This window comes from Rhinoraja longicauda, chromosome 4, assembly GCF_053455715.1.
Source record: "Rhinoraja longicauda isolate Sanriku21f chromosome 4, sRhiLon1.1, whole genome shotgun sequence".
In the NCBI taxonomy this organism is placed as follows: Eukaryota; Metazoa; Chordata; class Chondrichthyes; order Rajiformes; family Arhynchobatidae; genus Rhinoraja; species Rhinoraja longicauda.
In genome coordinates, this window is record NC_135956.1 from 852,842 (window position 1) to 875,769 (window position 22,928).

A 22,928-nucleotide genomic window follows, 5' to 3' on the forward strand; every position below is an offset into this window, starting at 1 on the left:
AACACTATCCTAAACCCACGCAGACGTATAAACTCCGTACAGGCAGCACCCGTAGTCGGGATCAAACCCGGGTCTCCGGCGCTGCATTCACTGTAAGGCAGCAACTCTACCGCTGCGCCACCGTGACCACCCGATGTAATGCACAAGGGGACCATTGCAACAAGGGGACCATTGCAACAAGGGGACCATTGCAACAAGGGGACCATTGCAACAAGGGGACCATTGCAACAAGGGGACCATTTCAACAAGGGGACCATTGCAACAAGGGGACCATTGCAACAAGGGGACCATTGCAACAAGGGGACCATTGCAACAAGGAGACCATTGCAACAAGGAGTCCATTGCAACAAGGAGACCATTGCAACAAGGAGACCATTGCAACAAGGAGACCATTGCAACAAGGAGACCATTGCAACAAGGAGACCATTGCAACAAGGTGACCATTGCAACAAGGAGACCATTGCAACAAGGAGACCATTGCAACAAGGAGACCATTGCAACAAGGAGACCATTGCAACAAGGAGACCATTGCAACAAGGAGACCATTGCAACAAGGAGACCATTGCAACAAGGTGACCATTGCAACAAGGAGACCATTGCAACAAGGAGACCATTGCAACAAGGAGACCATTGCAACAAGGAGACCATTGCAACAAGGTGACCAATGCAACAAGGAGACCATTGCAACAAGGAGACCATTGCAACAAGGAGACCATTGCAACAAGGAGACCATTGCAACAAGGAGACCATTGCAACAAGGTGACCATTGCAACAAGGTGAACATTGAAAAAAACTGAACTGCAGCAATAAATAATGAGAATCCAGCATGAAGGACAACTATACTAGCTGGACTACCTAGTTTAAAAAAAACACATGTAACCATCTTAGCTTGATGTAAAAGTTACTCTGGGATGAATTTCATTTAATCTTCTAAATACTTTCTCCCACACAAGGCAAATCAAAACCAAACTCTACAATACCCATTCTTCTACCCAAATGATTGTGTCCTCCCATTACGGCTTGTGTAAAATTACAATAAGAACCAATTGATATTTACTATTATAATTGCACACATCAACATGCCCACACCCACTCACTTGTAAGTTAATTTCCACATGATACTTAATTCCCAATTCAAGATGGCACTGGAGTGAGGACTGGGCCCAGTGTATTTATATACATCTATTGCAATTGTTCTACTCTTTTTAAATATACTGTGCACAGCATCTTTCCTTTCTATTGCACTACATGATGTAGTCATGTGGCATGGTCTGACTGGATACCACCATTTTTTTCACTTTATATTGAACACAGGAACAGGCCCTTCAGCCCAATCTCTATGCCTAACGTGATGCCAAGACCAATCCTCACTGCCTGCAAATAATCCACATCCCTCCATTTCCTGCAAAACCATGTGCCTATCCAAAACTCCTTTGTTGTACCTACCCCCACCACCCCCAGCAGTGTATTCTTGGCACTCACCATCCACCGAGAATTTACAAAAACTTGTCTCACACATCTCCTTTAAGCCTTGGCTCTCTCACTTTGACAATAACTAGTGAGTCAACAATTGCATATTCTATTTGGAATTGGCTTGGATGGTTAATTGTCTCGGATGACTATAACATATTGAAAAGAGCAATTAAAGATTGTTGGGCAAATAAAGTCCAAGTATTATCCAGATCGGCCCAGTTGCTGAATATCATCAAGGTTGGCATTAAGGACAGTCCAATTACCTTCCATTTCACAGATTAGTATCAGAATTGTCACGGCAGACAGGAGGTTATTCGACCCATTAAAATCAGTGCTGGATCTATCTAGAACAATCCAAAACTCACAACATCGTCCAATCCAGTGCTTCTTAAACTGGTGAATGGTTCACCCAAAGGTCAATGGAATTATTTTGGGGTGAGTTAAGTCCAGCACGGCCGCTGGACTTAACATCGCCGGCGCGGCTCGGCCACGGGACGTTTCAGTGCCCAGTGCGGCTCGGCCGCGGGGCCTTCCGTCCCCTTGCGGGGGCTGTGCGTGTCGGTCACCTCGGTAGGGGTCGAGCTGCCTGTCCGTGGGCGCGGGGGGAAAAGAGTGGAAGTTTTGTTGCCTCCATCACAGTGAGGGGGTGTTTGGAGTCACTGTGATGGATGTTTGTGTTGGGGTCGTGTGTCCTGTGTTCTTTTCTTTTTTGTTGTGTTCTGTGACTGCTGGAAATGTAATTTCGTTCGGTACCTCGGTACCGAATGACAATAAAGTTCTGTATTCATAGAGGGGTTCTCTAGTTAAAACATAAGCAAATTTAGTCGAGGGTGAATTAAATTTTGTGATAAAGACTCAAGGGTGAATAACACTGAAATAGTTTAAGCAGCACTGCTCTAATCGATACTTTCCCTTTCCCTCTTCCTCTTCCTCCACCCCCCCCCCTCCCCCTCCCCCTCCCCCTCCCATACATGTGAAGTTTGATGTACAAAATTGCTGGAAATTAGAAATTCCATGCTCAACTGCGGGCATTTCTCTCCATAAAAGGTTAGGACTCTGAGATGCAGTCCAGAATTTGCTGGCACTGTGCATTGTAGTGAAAATTTAAATACTGCAGATGGATAGGAAGCAGTTAATGTTACAGGAACCTTCATTAAACTGGAGCCTCCAACCTAAAATGGTAAATGTTTCTCTTTCCATCGACCCAGTGTTTCCAGCAGTTGTTGTTTTTACATTACTCTATACACTCGAATGTTTGTCACTTCTGAGTTTCCCCAGAGTGTAAATCTGCCAAGTGTTGCATTTGGAATCTCACACAGGACTATCAAGTCTTAATTTCCATGGAGGGACAGATACGATAGAATTTTATTTATCCCAGGAAGGAAATTGGTCTGCCAACAGTCAGAAAACACAAGGTACATGAAATTAAAGTGACGAGTGGAAAGGATTGGGGATATGCAAAGATTGGGGGGGGGGGGGGGTGGGGGGGGCGGGAGGTGGAGGGGGAGTCAGTCTACCCCAAAGATTATAGAGCAGAGCAAGATAGACCACTCGATCCTAAAAACCGTAGTATGTCATGGCGCCATTTTAGTAGGCAGAAACTTGCAGAAACATTTTTAAAGAAAAATAACAAAAATCTGTGAATTGATAGATGAGATATATTCTGCATTTTAATGGTATCATCACACATACTGTTTCCCCGAAACACTGATTACACTGTGAGAGGCATAACGAATGGCGGGTTTTGCTTACGAAAATGGCGGACGTTACGCTCCTATGCGTACTACACTTCAGTATAGGCGATTTCAACGGAGTGGTTCATCTTGCTCCTCTAGTATCTTTGGTCTACCCCATGATAAAGGGGGAGGAGTTGTACAGTTTAAAAGGGGGAGGGGTTGTAGTTTAAAGGGGGAGGAGTTGTACAGTTTAAAAGGGGGAGAAGTTGTACAGTTTAAAAGGGGGAGGAGTTGTATTGTTTAAAAGGGGAGGAGTTGTACAGTTTAAAAAGGGGAGGAGTTGCACCGTTTAAAGGGGGAGTTGTACAGTTTAAAAGGGGGAGGAGTTGTATTGTTTAAAAGGGGAGGAGTTGTACAGCTTAAAGAATCATACCAAAGGTGATTGGCAAATATTTGTTAATATAAATTTAAATACAGTCAGAGTTACATTTAAATATAACATTGTGTTTTCATTAATGTTCTTCTGATGGTACCCAACATTCAAAGACGTTGGTTCAACAGCTGGCAAACTGAGGGCTGTCAAACATTTTCACAACCATTTCACGGGCTGCACGGCCTCTGACTCAATCACGTAATGACATTATATCACACATGCAATGGATCAAGTCCTTGATTGTTAACATTTTGGAAGTGGAAAAGGAATGGAATTAATCATGAACAGATTTTTTGTAATCCCCTTTGTATGTCAGTGATAAACAAGTTGGTCATTGCTGGCAAGTACTGCCTAGCTGAACTGAAGACTCCGCTGCGAAATGAGCACATTGTACTCGTTCAATGTTATGTTCAGAGGAGAATGCAAATCACAAGCAGCAATCAGTTTTGAAATGAAAAGTGTAGAAAGGAACTGCAGATGCTGCTTTACACCGAAGATAGACACAAAATGCTGCCCGTCAAGTCTACTGGCCCCATAGGCGGAGCGTCCACTTCATGGGGCTGGAAAGTGGAAGTGCCCTGAGCTAATTCTGCTACCACCATCATCTATTGTACAAGTGAGGCTCCCGCTGATTGTCGCCGGAAGCTTGCGCCCTTTTCAGGACGGACGATGACAGTGATGTAACATTTGAAACATGGATGATGGACACGAAAGAAGATCAAGCCTACTCCATCGTTCAATCATGGCTGATCTATCTCTCCCTCCTAACCCCATTCTCCTGCCTTCTCTCCATAATCCCTGACACCTGTACTAATCAAGAATCTATCTATCTCTGCCGTAAAAACATCCACTGACGGCCTCCACAGCGAAAAAAATAGGAATCCTGGGAATGAGCAAGCACGGCTCAACAAGGTTGGGTGTTCTGAATGTTTACAGTAGGCCACCTAACCCCCAAAGCCAAGACAAACTAACCATACAATCTTCATTGTAACAAAGATCAGGGATTGGAATAAGAAAAAAAAGTTGTTTTGATTTTGGTTGACTTGGAGAAGTTTGAATGTTTGCTAGACCATTACCATTAGAGCATGGAAAATAGTACAGTACATGTCAGGAATAGGCCCTTCATTTGTGCCAAAAATGATGCCATGTTAAATTGATCTCATCTGCCTGTACAGGATCCATATCCCTCTATTCCTTGCACATCTAAATGCCTATCCAAGAGCCACTGTAATATCTGCCTCCACCACCACCCCTGGCAATTCATTCCAGACCTCTACTACTCTCCTTATAGCTATGTCCTCTAGTATTGGACATTTCCACCCTGGGACAAAGTTCTGACTGCCTTCCCTATCTATGCCTTTCAGAATTTTATGCACTTTTCAAGTCTCTCCTTAACCTCCGACATTCCAGAGAAAACCGTCCAAGCCTATCCTACCTCTCCTTGTAGCTGAAATGCTCCAATCCAGGCAGCACTCTGGCAAGTCTCCTCGGCACCCTTTCCAAAGCCTCCACATCTTTCTTGTAATGGGGCAACCATGTCATTAACTGTGTATTCTCTCCATAGATTTAACCTCCCAAAGTGCATCACTTCATACTTGCTCAGGATAAACTCCATCTGCCATTTATCCACCCATCTTCTGACAGCATTCCTCACTGTCTGCAACACCTCCAATGTTGGTGTCATCAGCAAACCTACTCACCAGCTCATCTACATTTGTGCATACAAAAAATGCTGGAGTAACTCAGCTGTCAGTCTGAAGAAGGGTCTCAACCCGAAACGTCACCCATTCCTTCTCTCCAGAGATGCTGCCTGACCCGCTGAGTTACTCCAGCGTTTTGTGTCTACCTTCGATTGATACCAGCATCTGCAGTTTTTTTCCTATACATTTGTGTATAGGTCATTTAACATTTTCCAGCATTCTTTGTTTTAATGCCTTAAAAATTTAGAAGCTTCCTTAGTTTGGTCATGATTGTATTTTTAAATGTTTTGCCAATAGAACCTTTGAGATGGTCATTTTTGGAAGTGGTTTGAACGTTTTAGATTGTTGCACCAGTTGTTGCAGCTTGTGATTTCACCTAAATTTGTAGAGGAGAGAATGGACAGGGTGAGGCGTAAAAAGCCTGTTACGAGTTTGTTAAAACTATATTGGGAGTTTATTATTAATGCTATTCTGCACGCTCAATAGGATGTGACCAACAAAAGGATTGCCATTTTTAAGAAGCAGTGCATCCAAGAACGCACAGTGCTGGAGTAACTCAGCGGGTCAAGCAACATCTATCTTCTTCTTCTTGAGTATGGTGTGCACAGCCTAAAGTTGTAGGCCAAGGGTAGACATCCAGGCCAGGGCAGCATCAGTTGCTGGGTGGATGGCCTTGATACCACCAGGGAAAAGCCTCAGTGAGCAGTCATTCATGATGTGTGGGATGGTCTGGTCTGGATATCTGCAGTCGCAAGCAGAGGGGTGGGAGATTGCAACCTTCATGTGGTCCACCCTGTTTTGACTAATGCAATCAACCCAACGTGCACAATCTAATAGAGGCAACATCTATGAAGAAAAAGGATGGGTGACGTTCCGGGTCGGGACCCTTCTTCAGACTGAAAGTGATGGGGGGGGGGGGGGGGGAAGGTGAAGAGATGGAGGCGAGGAAAGACCAGGACCAACCAGGGCCATCCACAAAAGAGGCCTGAGGCCTGGTAGTCCAACTGTTGGCTAAGGAATGTGAGATCTCAAGTCTTCACTGGAGTTTAGAAGGATGAGAGGGGATCTTATAGAAACATATAAAATTCTAAAAGGACTGGACAAGCTAGATGCAGGAAAAATGTTCCCAATGTTGGGGGAGTCTAGAACCAGGGGTCTAAGAATAAGAATCATTCTAAGAATAAAGGGGAGGCCATTTAAAACAGGTGAGAAAAAACGTTTTCACCCAGAGAGTTGTGAATTTGTGGAATTCTCTGTCACAGGATGAATTTAAGAGAGAGTTGGATAGAGCTCTAGGGACTAGTGGAATCAAGGGATATGGGGAGAAGTTGAGCAGAGGTTACTGATTGTGGATGATCAGCCATGATCACAATGAATGGCGGTGCTGGCTCGAAGGGCCGGATGGCCTCCTCCTGCACCTATTTTCTATGTTTCTATGTTTCAAGAGGCATAAGTTGTGAACTATGGAACTGGTTAAGCGACTAGAGTAGAGGAAGGGGGGGGGGGGAGGGGAGTGGAGGAGGAAGAGGAAGGAGCTAGTAGATGTTACTCACAATTAGAAAATTCAACATTCATAAAAAGCTACCCAAGCAAAATAGGAGGTGTTGTTTCTCCAAATTGCGCAATGCCTCACTCCTGTAGTGGATGCAGCCCAGTGCAGAAAGGTCAGTGTGGGAATCGGAGTTCCCCTTTGTGGCTCACCCTGAACTTTCTCACCTCCAGCTCTTCACCTCCCCCACCCCTTACTTTTAGCCTGAAGAGCCCCGACCCAAAACCTCACCCTTCCCTTCTCTCCAGAGAAGCTGCCTGACCTGCTGAGTTACTCCTGCACTTTGTGTCTATCTTTTGTATAAACTGGCGTCTGCAGTTCTTTGTTTCTACGGTGCATCCAAGTTGTGTGAACATTTCTGTATGTGGGATACCAGCCATCCATCTTTAACACATATTCCAAAGAATAAAGAAAAAGTTCTTTTAATGTGGAAATTAAATGGTTATTTGGATGTTAAGTTTCAGTTATTTGCAAAGGAAGAAAAGTGCAAGGATGGATTTTTGTTTGTCGTACACACATTAAGATGTTAGAAATACAAGCATCTCTACTCCGGATACAAAGTACCTACATTTGAGAGAAATTGGCAATTAGCATATATTCAGATTGGAATTTTGAATTTGTACTTTGGGAGATAGTTTGGAACAATAGGAGATAATGTTAAACATGGCTTTTCGTAACATTGTTTTCCTCTCCCTCCACAGATGCTGTCTGTACCGTTAACCTCCTCCAGCAGTTTGGTATTTGTAAAAGATTAAGTATTGATAACATTCTGAATGAGTTATTTTGGAAAGTTTGTTTTTAGTGTAATGCAAATGAGAGGCTAGGATCAGGTACTTCCTGTCTCCCAAAATGCAAACATGGAATGCCCTTGTGAGGTTCAGTGGCGTCTGGCAAAAGGCAAATGAGGGTTCAGCGTAGATCAGGAGCCGAGCAGAAGAGTAACAATCCATTCTGACCACAGAGAGAAGGCAGAGTAAGAGAGAACCAGCCCACTAACCATTTCATTAGAGGGAACAGGAATGATGAACGCCTACCTCCAGCTTCTCCTGACTTTTTATGAAAGCAGACTTCATATCATATCATATATATACAGCCGGAAACAGGCCTTTTCGGCCCTCCAAGTCCGTGCCGCCCAGTGATCCCCGCACATTAACACTATCCTACACCCACTAGGGACAATTTTTACATTTACCCAGCCAATTAACCTACATACCTGTACGTCTTTGGAGTGTGGGAGGAAACCGAAGATCTCGGAGAAAACCCACGCAGGTCACGGGGAGAACGTACAAACTCCTTACAGTGCAGCACCCGTAGTCAGGATCGAACCTGAGTCTCCGGTGCTGCATTCGCTGTAAAGCAGCAACTCTACCGCTGCGCTACCGTGCCGCCCTTGTGGATTTGTGAATTCAAAGGAACAGGAAAATGAAAACAGGTGGTTCAGAGGAAGCACACTAGCAAACCATGAAAATGTAACTGTAATTGTATTCTGTAATGAAGGTTAGTTCTTGATGGAAGACGTTTGGTGGGGTAGCTCAGAAGAGAAACGTGTTGAAAAACCTTCGAGTTATGGCAATGGACACCATGTTCCACAGCTCGAAAAGCAGGCAGAGCAGAAAGGTGCTGTGAATGTCAGAATATCGACAGCCCAGCCCAAGTAGGAGTGAAGAACAAGTGAGCTGGCCCTGTTCTGTGCTAGGACCAGCTAACAGAGGACAAACTTGTTCGGGGTGCCCATCGGTGTGACACCTTTATATCAATTTAGATACAGACCATCGCAAGCCCTCCTGTACATTAATCTTTGGTCACGCCAAGATGGTGCCCAACCCAGGTAACTGTATGCAAGCCACAGAAGCAGGTCTACAATCACATATTATAATCGCTCTACAACATTTCTTCTATACACTGTAAATGGCCCCTCGATCGTAACCATGTATTGTCTTTCCACTGACTGGGTAGAACGCAACAAAAGCTTTTCACTGTACACGTGACAATAAACTAAACTGTCAGTGTAAAGATTGATTAACGGAGCCTACCGAGAACACGGAACACAGTAAAGGAACAGGCCCTTCAGCCCATAATGTCCATGCTGAACATGATGCCGTTAAACTAATCACTTTAGCCTGCACATGATCCACGCCCCTCCACATCCACATGTCTGTGCATGGTACTATCACATCTGCTTTCACCCACACCTGACAGTGCACTCCAAGCACACATGCCACTAACACCAACTTGCCCCAAACATCTTTACATCTTTCCCTCCTCACCTTTAAGCTATGCTGACCAGTCTTCGATATTCCCACCTTAGGAAAGGATCTTTCTCCCCTTCGATGCCTCTCAAATGTTATATTCTACCATCAAGTCTCCCCTCAACCTTCGCCATTCCAGAGAAAACCATCCAAGGTTGTCCAACTTCTGCTTGTGGCGAATAAACCCAAACCCAGGCAGCCTTCTGGTAATACACAAAGTGTATTCTGGAGTAACTCAGCAGGATCTTTGGAGAAAAATGATAGGTGACGTTTTAGGACCCTCTTCAGATTAACTGTAGAGAGTGGGGGGGGGAGAGCAGGATGCAAGAAATGACCAGAACAAATCAGGGCCAGCTGCAAATGATCTGGGAGGCCAATTGTGTAGGAAAGAACTGCAGATGCTGGTTTAAACTAAAGATTGACACAAAAAACTGGAGTAACTCAGTGGGGCAGGCGGCATCTCTGATGAGAAGGAGTGGGTGACGTTTCAGGTCAAGACCCTTCCTCAGCTGGTAGGCCAATTGTTGGCTGGGGAAAGTGTGATCGCAAGAGGGATACAATGTGGTGAACTGTGGAACTGGTTAAACGACTAGGGTGGAGGAAGGGGACTGGGGGGGGGGGGGGGGGAGTGTGTTAGTAGAAGTTACTTAAAATTAGAGAATTCAATGTTCATACCGCTGGGTTGTAAGCTATTCAAGTGAAATAGGTCCTGTTCCTCCAATTTGTGTTTGGCTTCTCTGTGGCAATTGAGGAGGCCCAGGACTAAAAGGCCAGTAGGGAATGCGTAGGGGAGTTGAAGTAATTGGCAGCTGGGAGATCCCGTAGGCTTCTGCGGATTCGAAGTACAGGTGCTCTGCAAAACGGTCGCCGAGTCGACATTTGGTCTCGCCGATGTACATAAAATGGAAGCTGTGATTAGGGACGGGATCACGTAGGAGGTGATGGAAGTGTTGGATGTCGAGGCTGGTGGGGTGAGAGGAGAAGACCGGGGGAACTCTATCCTTATTGCAGCTGGGGTAGGGGGAGCCATAGCAGACCTACGGGACACACAGGAGATGCATGTGAGGGCCTCAGTTATAACAGAAGGGGGAGCCCATGTTCCCTGAAGAAAGAGTGGCACGGTGGCATAGCATTAGAGTTGCTGCCTACAGCGACAGAGACCCGGGTACGATCCTGACCACGGGTGCTGTCTGTACGGAGTTTCTACGTTTGCCCCCTGAGTTTTCTCCAGGAGTTCCAGTTTCCACCCACACTCCAAAGATGTACAGGTTAGTAGGTTAATTTGTGGATAGTGTCAGGGTGCAGGGATCGCTGGTCGACACTGACTGGGTAGGCCTGTTTCCGTGCTGTATCACTAAACTAAACTGATGTTCTACTATGGAACACCTCATCTTGGGAGCAGATTCGGCAGAGGAATTGAGAGGAAAAACTTTTTCACCCAGAGAGTCGTGAATTTAGACAATAGACAATAGGTGCAGGAGTAGGCCATTCAGCCCTTTGAGCCAGCACCGCCATTCAATGCGATCATGGCTGATCACTCTTAATCAGTACCCCGTTCCTGCCTTCTTCCCATACCCCCTCACTCCGCTATCCTTAAGAGCTCTATCCAGCTCTCTCTTGAAAGCATCCAACGAACTGGCCTCCACTGCCTTCTGAGGCAGAGAATTCCACACCTTCACCACTCTCTGACTGAAAAAGTTCTTCCTCATCTCCGTTCTAAATGGCCTACCCCTTATTCTTAAACTGTGGCCCCTTGTTCTGGACTCGCCCAACATTGGGAACATGTTTCCTGCCTCTAATGTGTCCAATCCCCTAATTATCTTATATGTTTCAATAAGATCCCCCCTCATCCTTCTAAATTCCAGTGTATACAAGCCTAATTGCTCCAGCCTTTCAACATACGACAGTCCCGCCATTCCGGGAATTAACCTAGTGAACCTGCGCTGCACGCCCTCAATAGCTAGAATATCCTTGTGGAATTCTCTGCCACAGAAGGCAGTGAAAGCCAAATCATTGGATGCATTCAAAAGAGAGTTAGATAGAGCTCTAGGTGCTAGCGGAATCAAGGGATATGGGGAGAAGGCAGGCACGGGTTACCGACTGTGGGTGATCAGCCATGATCACATTGAATGGCGGTGCTGGCTCGAAGGGCCGATTGGCCTACTCCTGTACCTATTCTCTATGTATCTATGAGAGTTGGGAATAGCATCTTTGCAAGAGCCAGGGTGGGAAGAAGTGTAGGAAAATAACTGCAGATGCTGGTACAAATCGAAGGTATCACAAAATGCTGGAGTAACTCAGCAGGTCAGGCAGCATCTCTGGAGAGAAGGAATAGGTGACGTTTCGGGTCGAGACCCTTCTTCAGACTGATGGGTGGGAAGATGTGTAGTGCAGATAACGAATGTAGTGCAGGATGTTTACAATAGATGTCAGTCGACAGTCTATCCCCTGTGATGGCTCCTATTATAGGTGTAATTCAATGGAATGATTTGTCAGATTGAAAATCTAGAGTGAATGATGTCATTGCAGTGACGGAACTTGTATTTTATCACCTGATGTTATCTTTGTTATTAATAGCATAAAAGCTCAATTCTTTCAGTTCAGGGAGATTTTACCGAGTGTCTCTGAAAGAATGCCTGCTTGTTGTGATGAATAAAGGCCTCGTGCATCTATCAGCTTTTGTCTCCAGTGACTCATTCAGTCACAATATTTGGACGAGTGCTTCAGAGTTGCAGAGAATATTTAAAATGGAACAAAATGCAAGATCCCATAAACACCATTCAGAATTTTGCTTATTGCATACCTTAACCCCAGTTTAAAATTTATGACAACCATTGGCATTCATCTTATTTCCACTTTGGTTAGTTGAACATGAAAAGCCTAAAAATGTAAACAATTCAAACATTTAAGTATTGATACAAGCACAATTGGAAATATATACATCTCCATGCCACATTTTGTATGGCCTTGCAACATTACACAATCAAATCCACCAGTACTTCATCAAGACGCTTTTTTTAAATTCCTCACCACAGCCAAGTCCAAACTTGTTTCCTTTATTACCAATGGGCCAAGGGTGCTAAAAAGCTATTTAACACATTTGACATTACAACTGAAATTGCAATCTTTATCCAGAACTGTACATGATACAACTGATGCTTTCAAGTGCACCATAATGCATTTCATTTTCGATAATGTTTCTTTAAATTTTGTATGATGCTGGACAAAGTTTGATAGAATCTCAAGAACAATCAAGCCAAAGTTCAAAGTATTAAGAATGTAACCCTATGGAATAATGGCAAACAAAATAATGCACATAATTCTTAAAGTGGCAGTGATCCATTCTAAAATGTGCAACCCATTAAAATTTACTGGCAAAGGAGAACATGGCAAATTATGACTTTTTTAAACATGACCCATTGCATGAAGTTATGCCTGTATACCCAAAACTGTGCATTAAATATAAAGCCTTTAGCCTGATCTATAATATTTTTTAAATCACTGATTCCAATATAATGAATCACAGGTATAAAATTAAATTACAAAAGTAAACACTCTCATAATTTGTCTGTTATAATGGGTGGCCTTGTTTTTCTAAAGTGCGTCTCTCGAGTCCTTTAATGGGCATTAATGGACCATCACAAAGTTGCCATTAACTGGAAGCCAAGTCTATTTGAAAGATTATCTTTTCCAGTATCCTTTCTAAAATATTTATCTTCAGATTCTTACTTGCTGCCTTTTTTGAAGACTTAGTTTATTTTATTGTCACGTGTACCGAGGTACAGTGAAAAGCTTTTTTGTTGTGTGCCAACCAGTCAGGAGAAAGACAATATATGATTACAATCGACCCATTTACAGTGTATAGATACATATGGGAATAACCTTTAGTGTCAGGTAAAGCCAGCAAAGTCCGATCAAGGGTAGTCCGAGGGTCACCAAAGAGGTAGATAGTATACAGTCATTACATCATTCTCCCTGGTGCCCCTTGTTCAACTGAATGGCACACTTATTTCAAGAATTACCTTGCCTTCAACCAGTATGCATGCACTTCCCTCCAAGGTTTACTAAATAACAATAAGGCAAGAGAATTGTAACTTTTTCTCTGCAGTCTCTAAAGTTGGGTAGGGTAGCACATGGACTGTCATTTAAATCTGCACAAAACTAATCTGACAAAGTGCTTCATCTATCAAACACAAAAATGTAGAATTTGGGGGTTTGATGGAAAATTCAACTACAAATAACTGGAAGCACTGCTAAAGTGGGATAACAGAATTAGTGTGAATGGGTGATCAATGGTCAGCATGGATTTGGTATGCAAAAGAACTTGTTGCCATGTTGTGACTTCCAATTTTTCAATCAATCAATCAATGCATTTTTTTAGTATGGGACAACATTATACATAAAATAAACCATTAAAGAACTAAACTAACATTTAATTGGTATAAAAGGGAACCTTTGGGTCCATCTGCACTGAGTGGGCCAAACGCTTACATCCAAGCTGTAGCGAAGGTAGACACAAAATGCTGGAGAAACTCAATGGGTCAGGCAGTGTCTTTGGAGAGAACGGAATGGGCGACGTTTCAGGTCGAGACCCTTCTTCAGGTGTCGACCCGAAAAGTCACCCATTCCTTCTCTCCAGAGATGCTGCATGATCCGCTGAGTTACTCCAGCATTTTGTCTACCTTCGATTTAAACCAGCATCTGCAGTTTTCTTTCCTCCGAGCTGTATCTTTATATTAAACCTAGTTGTGTCTCGCTCTCGCTCTCTCTTTCTCAATATTCCACTTTTGTACCCATAAAATATTTACTATAAAATGCTTTGTAAATGCAATATTTTGTTAGATAATTAATCTGCAGCAAGACATAATTCCCAGGGCCATGGATGGGATCAGGAAAGATTCGGGCACTGACCAACTAGTATTCCTCCACCATTAGATTAAAATGGCTTGTGCTGAGAAAACACAATTGCACACTTGGAGCCAAACAGCGCTTTCTTCCCACTCACATTCTTGCTGAGAATGAAGACAACTTGAGGGAAAAGATATACAGGCACGCCCCTAAACATCACCTTTCCAGTGCCTCCAGAGATGCTGCCTGACCCGCTGAGTTAGGCAGCACTCTATTTATTTGCTCGATTCTAATATCAGCAGTTCCTGTCTAAAACAATATGAAGATAGACACAAAGAGCTGGAATAACTCAGTGGGTCAGACAGCATCTCTGGAGAAAAGGGAATAGGTGACGCTTTGGGTCTGGACATTTCTGGTCAGTGTGGGAATAGGAAGGGGAGTTAAAGTGCTTGGCAACCAGGAAATTGGGTACATCCAGGCAGATTTGTCTCTTCAATAATATGTAATCCAATAATAATTTGTCTCATCAATAATATGAGGTGGCTTCAACAATTTGTGCTTTTTAATATTCCCAATTCCTTGCCCCAAGTCACGGAAACAGAAGTAAAGGAGTTTAGGAGAGGCTGTCACCCCCAACAATATCACTATGTACAGATAATCACAATTTGACTTAGAGTCATAGAGTGATACAGTGTGGAAAGAGGCCCTTCGGCCCAACTTGCCCACACCGGCCAACAATGTCCCAACTACACTGGTTCCGCTTGCCTGCGCTTGGTCCATATCCCTCCAAACCTGTCCTATCCATGTACCTGTCTAATTGTTTCTTAAATGATGGGATAGTCCCAGCCTCAGCTGTCTCCTCTTGCAGTTTGTTCCATACACCCACCACCCTTGTGTGAAAAAGTTACCCCTCAGATTCCTATTAAATCTTTTTCCCCTCACCTTCAACCTATGTCCTCTGGTCCTAGATTCCTCTACTCTGGGCAAGAGACCCTGTGCATCTATCCGATCAATTCCTTTCATGATTTTGTACACCTCTATAAGATCACCCCTCATCCTCCCGTGCTCCAAAGAAGAGACCCAGCCTACTCAACCTCTCCCTATAGTTCACACTCTCTAGTCCTGGCAACATCCTCATAAAACTTCTCTGAACCCTTTCAAGCTTGACAATATCATTCCTATAACATGGTGCCCAGAACTGAACACAATATTCTAAATGCAGTCTCACCAACATTTTATACAACTGCAACATGACCTTCCAACTTCTGTACTCTATACTGACTGATGAAGGCCAATGTGCCAAAAGCCTTTTTGACCACCTTATCTACCTGCGACTCGACCTTCAAGGAACCATGCACCTGTACTCCTAGATCCCTCTGCTCAATACTCCCCAGAGGCCTACCATTTACTGTGTAGGTGCTGCCCTGGTTATATATCCCAAAATGCAATACCTCACACTTCTCTGTATTTAAATTCTATCAACCATACCTCAGCCCACCTGGCTAATCGATCCAGATCTTTCACAACCGTCTTCATTGTCTGCAAATCCACCCACTTTTGTACCATCAGCAAACTTGCCCTGTATGTACCCATCCAAATCATTGATGTAGATGACAAACAGTAACGGGCGCAGTACCGAACCCTGAGGCACACCACTAGTCACAGGCCTCCAGTCTGAGAATGGCTGGAAAATTGGGATCCAGATAGAAAATCCAGTGGATAGAAAATTGGTTGGCAGACAGAGAGCAAAAAGTGGGGATAAATGGGTTCCTTTCAGAATGGCAGGCAGTGACTAGTGGGGTACCACAAGGCTCGGTGCTGGGACCGCAGCTATTTACAATATACATTAATGACTTGGATAAAGGGATTAAAAGTAACAGTAGCAAATTTGCAGATGACACAAAGCTGGGTGGCAGTGTGAACTGTGAGGAAGATGCTATGAGGTTGCAGGATGACTTGGACAGGTTGTGTGAGTGGGCAGATGCATGGCAGATACAGTTTAATGTGGATAAGTGTGAGGTTATCCACTCTGGTGGTAAGAATAGGAAGGCAGATTATTATCTGAATGGTGTCGATAGGAAAAGGGGACGTACAACGAGAGCTTGGTGTCCTAGTGCATCAGTCACTGAAAGGAAGCATGCAGGTACAGCAGGTAGTGAAGAAAGCCAATGGAATGTTGGCCTTCATAACAAGAGGAGTTGAGTATAGGAGCAAAGAGGTCCTTCTGCAGTTGTACAGGGCCCTAGTGAGACCGCACCTGGAATACTGTGTGCAGTTTTGGTCTCCAAATTTGAGGAAGGATATTCTTGCTATTGAGGGTGTGCAGCGTAGGTTTACTAGGTTAATTCCCGGAATGGCGGGACTGTCGTATGCTGAAAGACTGGAGCGATTAGACTTGTATACACTGGAATTTATTAAGGGGTTGGACACGTTAGAGGCAGGAAACATGTTCCCAATGTTGGGGGAGTCCAGAACCAGGGGCCACAGTTTAAGAATAAGGGATAGGCCATTTAGAACGGAGATGAGGAAAAACTTTTTCAGTCAGAGAGTTGTAAATCTGTGGAATTCTCTGCCTCAGAAGGCAGTGGAGGCCAATTCTCTGAATGCTTTCAAGAGAGAGCTAGATATAGCTCTTAAGGATAGTGGAGTCAGGGGGTATGGGGAGAAGGCAGGAACGGGGTACTGATTGAGAATGATCAGCCATGATCACATTGAATGGCCTACTCCTCCATCTATTGTCTATAGAAGCAACCTTCCACCATCACCCTCTGCTTCCTTCCATGGAGCCAATTTTCTATCCATTCAGCTATCTCTCCTTGGATCCCATGAGATCTAGCCTTCCAGAGCAGCCTACCATGCGGAACCTTGTCAAACACCTCACTGAAGTCCATGTACACAACATCTACAGCTCTGCCCTCATCAACCTTTTTGGTAACGTCTTCAAAACTCAGATTTGTGAGACATGACCTCCCACGTACAAAACCATGCTGACTGTCCCTAATCAGCCCTTGCCCGTCCAAATGCCTGTATATCCTATCCCTCAGAATACTCTCCAGTAACTTCCCAACTACAGATGCTAAGCTCACCGGCCTATAGTTCCCAGTATTTTACCTGCAGCCTTTCTTGAAAAGAGGCACAACATTTGCCACCCTCTGATCTTCCGGCACCTCTCGCCTATTTAAGGATAACTCGTAAATTGCAACCAGGGCTCCCTCAATTTCCTCTCTGGTTTCCCGTAATGTCACTTAAACTTAATGTCACTTAAATAAGCTACGAACGAAAGGTAGGCACAACATGCCTGAGTAACTCAGCGGGGAAGGCAGCACGGTGTAGATCCTTCCTACACACTAACGAAAGGTAAGCTCTCAATGCTCGGCTGTAGGGAGAAGGGCGACCGACGGGTGGCGAGTTTCCAACCAGGTAACCAAAGGCTGGCTCCACCCGACACCTTCCAGTAGAGTACGCTGAGATTTCGCAAGCGACAATGGCAGGGACGGACTCTCGGGACTTGCCGGGCTCAGCCTCTGGCGTGACAGGCAACGTTTTACTCACCACCATGTTCCAGTCTGTGTCCACCCGGTCGGCCAGTCCGCACAGATACACCGACAGGTACAGGCAAGAGCACACGAACATGGTGATCGCCACAAACATCACCCATCCTTGCAACAGAGGCACCGGCACGTTGGACGAGGCGATCAGAATCCACACCAGGCCTCCAAACAACTTTGTCGTGGAGAGAAAGAGAAAGAGGGAGGAAGGGGGGAGAGAAGCATGAAGGGGGAGAGAGGAGGGAGGAAGGGGAGAGAAGGGAGGGGAGAGAGGGGAGAGAGGGAAGGGGAGAGAGGGAAGGGGAGAGAGGGAAGGGGGAGAGAGGGAAGGGGAGAGAAGGGAGGGGAGAGAGGGAAGGGGAGAGAGGGAAGGGGAGAGAGGGAAGGGGAGAGAAGGGAGGGGAGAGAGGGAAGGGGAGAGAGGGAAGGGGAGAGAGGGAAGGGGAGAGAGGGAAGGGGAGAGAAGGGAGGGGAGAGAGGGAAGGGGAGAGAGGGAAGGGGAGAGAGGGAAGGGGAGAGAGGAAGGGGAGAGAAGGGAGGGGAGAGAAGGGAGGGGAGAGAGGGAAGGGGAGAGAGGGAAGGGGAGAGAGGGAAGGGGAGAGAAGGGAGGGGGAGAGAGGGAAGGGGAGAGAGGAAGGGGGGAGAGAGGGAAGGGGAGAGGGGAGAGGGGGAAGGGGAGAGGGGGAGGGGAGAGGGGGGAGGGGGAGGGGAGAGAGGGAAGGGGAGAGGGGGAAGGGGAGAGGGGAAGGGGAGAGGGGAGAGAGGGGGGAGGGGAGAGGGGGGGAAGGGAGAGGAAGAGAGGGGGTTGTTAAAATGCGGCAGTAAACAGGCGCCGCCGCCCAGTCTCAGTCCCATTGCCTCCCTCCCTCCCTCCCTCCGGCCCAACAAGTCCGCCGCGCTACTCACTATCTCCAAGCAGATGAATGCACCGGAGTATGTTTGCAGCACCGGTGGGCCGAGGGGCAGAGTGACCCGCGGTGCCGGGAAAGACACGGAGTTGGCGTTGGCAGCGGGAGCCGACATGGTGCAGGTGAGAGCCTCGGGGAGCGGGCGGGCGGGCGGCGTCACACGAGGCGGAGCCGGGCCAGGTGAAGCCACTCCCCGCGGCAAAGGCGGCAACACCTGCGGCAACGGCGGCAACATCGGCCCGGCCACACCTGCAGCGTCCCGTCCCCCCCCCCCCTCCACACCTGCAGCGCCCTCCCCCCCCCTCCACACCTGCAGCGCCCTCCCCCCCCTCCACACCTGCAGCGCCCTCCCCCCCCCTCCACACCTGCAGCGGCCCTCCCCCCATCCACACCTGCAGCGTCCCCCCATCCACACCTGCAGTGCCCCCCCCACACCTGCAGCGCCCCCCCACACCTGCAGCGCCCCCCCACACCTGCAGCGCTCCCCCCACACCTGCAGCGCTCCCCCCACACCTGCAGTGCCCCCCTCCACACCTGCAGCGCCCCCCCCACACCTGCAGCGTGTCCCCCTCCACACCTGCAGCGTGTGTCCCCCCCCCACACCTGCAGCGGCCCTCCCCCATCCACACCTGCAGCGCCCCCTCCACACCTGCAGCGCTCCCCCCACACCTGCAGTGCCCCCCTCCACACCTGCAGCGCCCCACCACACCTGCAGCGTGTCCCCCTCCACACCTGCAGCGTGTGTCCCCCCCCACACCTGCAGCGGCCCTCCCCCATCCACACCTGCAGCGCCCCCTCCACACCTGCACCTCCGCACATACAGCGCCCCCTCCACACCTGCAGCGCCCCCCCCACACCTGCAGCGCCCCCCCCACACCTGCAGCGCCCTCCACACTTGCAGCGCCCCCCCACACCTGCAGCGCCCTCCACACACCTGCAGCGCCAACCCCCCCACACCTGCAGCGTGTCCCCCCCCACCTGCGGCGCTCCCCCCCACCTGCGGCGCTCCCCACCACCTGCGGCGCTCCCCCCCACACCTGCGGCGCTCCCCCCACACCTGCGGCGCTCCCCCCCACACCTGCGGCGCTCCCCCCACACCTGCACTGGTGCATCACGCTGCATTGTATTATCATTATCATGCTTTGTTTACCCTTATTGGCAGCAATTAATTTTGTCTATCTTCAAGGCGAATCAACGACTTATTTGTTCTTTTGGATCGTGCAATGTTATTTTGAAGATCTGAACAAGAAGACCATAGAATGTCTTTCAATTTAATTATATTTCCTAGGAATAGCCATTTTTAGCTGCTGAAAAACACCAATAACTCCTGTACCCCACCCCGATTCTCATCCCTGCCTAGTCCCCACCACCATTCATCAGAGAGAGCTAGATAGAGCTCTTAACGATAGCGGAGTCAGGGGGTATGGGGAGAAAGCGGGAACGGGGTACTGATTGAGAATGATCAGCCATGATCATATTGAATGGCGGTGCTGGCTCGAAGGGCCGAATGGCCTCCTCCTGCACCTATTGTCTATTGTCTATCTTGCCCGTTCCACTAACATGTCATGGCCGCATGTGATGTGCATTTCTGGTTAGGATGTTTTCATCATGAGGGTGGTGAAGCTGTGGAATTCTTTGCCACAGAAGGCTGTGGAGGCCAATTCAGTGGATATTTTTAAGGCAGAGATAGATAGATTCTTGATTAGTATGGGTGTCAGAGGTTATGGGGAGAAGGCAGGAGAATGGGGTTAGGATGGAGAGATAGATCAGCCATGATTGAATGACAGAGTGGACTTGATGGGCCGAATGCTGTAATCCTGCTCCTATTACTTATGGCCCTATGATTGTCAATGAGGACTTTGACATACAGTGATAAGGAGATCAGTCCTTACAGAGATGATTTAGAGAAGAGGTGATCTACTGAACTAATTAGATGGGACCACCGATGTTCACCTTCTATTATTGCACCGTTTCGTCCCTGGGTTATGAACACCTTGTTTTATGGACACCTCGTGCATGCAAGTGACCATTTGGCAGTCTGCTGGGATGGATGGAAGTGAATTTGTCAGGTGCTGCAGGGCTGCAGGCATTACCTGACAGGTAGAAACGTGGCATTTCCGGGTAACTTCTCTCCCCCCCCCTCTAAGTCATAAAAATCAGGGGCTGGCTGGGTTGAGCCAAACAGAGCTGGGCGCGATGAACAAGAAGACTCATTTGCTCACTTGCAGAGTCAGAGAGGCCACCTGGCGTCTGCTCTCCCATCAGCTGTTTCTGTGATGCTCTCCCACACACTGTTTTTTGCTTATTTCCAACTTACAAACATTTTGGGTTCCAAACTGTTCTCGGGAACAGAATCCTGTTGTAAACTGGAGACTGCCTGTAAAATAATTTCAGTACCTTTCTCTTTAGTAGTATAAAGGTCGATTCTGGGATGAAGGAACAAGTTGCTTCAAGAGTTAAATATTTCTTAAACTGAATAGCACCTGAGCTTTGCCTGCTTCTGGAGAGATAAAATCTGACTCATGTATTCAAAATAATGGTGAAATATTAAGGCATAGATATGTTATCCAGCAACAACTTGAAATAGACTTGCTGAACAACATGTGATATTGAAAAATATGTAAATATGCTTATATTAATAAACTCTGTGATTAAAGTTTGCTCTGGTGTACACACATTTAATGAATTACATTGTTCAGTTGGGTGTGATTTATTTATTTTGTCCCATTTTATTTATCTACAAAGCAGGAACGTTTCTGTACCTTTCTTCCTATACCTAAACTTTGAATTTTCTTCAAGCTCTCCTGATAGGCCCTTCCAATTTACAAGTCATAGGAGCAGAATTAGCCCATTGAGTCTACTCTGCCAATCTGAATGAGTCTGCTCCTTCCTTCCTTCTCAATCCCAATCTTTTGCCTTTTCCGCATAACCTTTGACACCCTTACATCAAGAACCTTTAATCCCCACTTTAAAAATACCCAAAGTCTTGGCCTCCACGGATGAATTCCATGGATTCACCACACTCTGGCTAAAAAAAATACTCTTTGTCTCCTTTCTAAAGGTACATCCTTTTAACCTGAGGCTGTGTTCTCTGGTCTTAGAACTCTGGTCTCCCCCCCCCCCCCCCCCCTCATCCTTCTAAACTCCAGCGAATACAGGCCCAGAGCCGTTAAAGGCTTATCAAACCAAATTGTCCATGGGATCATTCTTGTAGAATGGTGTCGACTCGAAATGTTACCTTTTCTTTCTCTCCTGAAATGCTGCCTGCCCCGCTGAGTTATTCCAGCATTTTGTGTCTACCTTCTCGTAAACTTTCTCTGGACTCAGTCCAATGCCAACACATCCCTCCTCGGATATTGAGCCCGAAACTGCTCACAATACTTCAAATGGCAGTCTGGCCAGTGCCTTATGGATCCTCAACATAACATCCTTGTTTTTATATTCTAGTGCTCTTGAAATAAATGCCTACATTGCAATTGCCTTCCTTACTACCAATTCAACCTGCAAATTGACCTTTTGGGAATCCTGCACCAACAATCCTAAGTCTCTTTGCACATTTGATTTCTGAATTCTCTCCCTATTTAGAAAATACTGTATGCCTTTATTCCTACTACCAAAGTGCATGACCGCACATTTTGCTCTGCAGTATTCCATCTGTCTCTTCATTGCCCCCTCTCCCAAACTATCCAAGTCCTTCTGCTGACTCCCTGCTTCCTCTACGCTACCTGCTCCTCCATCTATCTTCATATCATCTGCATTGTATCATCAGATTCCACATCAGCTGTGATGTTCAGCTCCATTTCATACCTGGCTCCACCTCGCTGCCAGCTCACTGATTTGTTTTGCTCGCTGCCTATCTTCCAATGTTCAATGAGTGGACATTAGGAAAATAGAAATTGTAGGCCTGGACTTTAATTTGCAGATGAGTTTGCTGCAGCCTGGTCATGGTAATTTCCTTAAAGGAATTGGAAATACAATCGACTGCAGATGCTGCAATCTTGAACAAATGGGCCAGGCAGCATCAGTGGAGGGAAATAATCAGACAGTATTTTGGGTTGAGATTCTTGAAGGCTCTTCCTCAGTCTTGAAGCAAGGTCCCGACCTGAAATGCCACTTGTCTGTTTCCCTCCACAGATGCTGCTGACCCATTGAGTTCCTCCAGCAGTTTGTTTTATGTTCAACAATTGGACTTTCTTGCATGAACAAAAGCTGGTTATCTTTCCACAGCAACTTCTAATGTATGAATTCATGAATGTGTGATCAGGGTGCAGTCGAAGCCATGTGTAAAACAGATGTAAATGGAGAAGTGACCTGAAGCTCAAATCTGAGAATCAAATTTGAAGATTGTTTTTAAAATGGATAAAGGAAGGTGGAGTGTCATAATGAATTGAGAAACATAGTATCTTGGTGACTAAAGCCTACTCATCAGTGGGGTGGGGAGTGAGAGTGATGTTGGGTAAATTACTTGAGCAAGAAAGAGCAATTAAACTATAAAAAACACTTTTTAGCTAAGCATTGCAAAATGCTGAACATTGACTTAAAAG

At 46.2% G+C, this 22,928-nt stretch overlaps 1 protein-coding gene across 1 annotated transcript in view; it reads right to left on the reverse strand.

Annotated features, from left to right (window-relative positions):
• mal2 (mal, T cell differentiation protein 2) overlaps window positions 1–18,578 on the reverse strand; it is a 43,590-nt gene extending 25,012 nt beyond the window's left edge. Inside the window, exons 1-2 of the mRNA XM_078397125.1 lie at window positions 18,383–18,578; window positions 17,481–17,651 (exon numbers count right to left, since the gene is read on the reverse strand). Of these exons, the coding sequence (XP_078253251.1) occupies window positions 17,481–17,651; window positions 18,383–18,499 (288 nt within the window). The 5' untranslated portion in view covers window positions 18,500–18,578. The remainder of the gene's footprint in view (window positions 1–17,480; window positions 17,652–18,382) is intronic.
• Window positions 18,579–22,928: the final 4,350 nt, after the last annotated feature.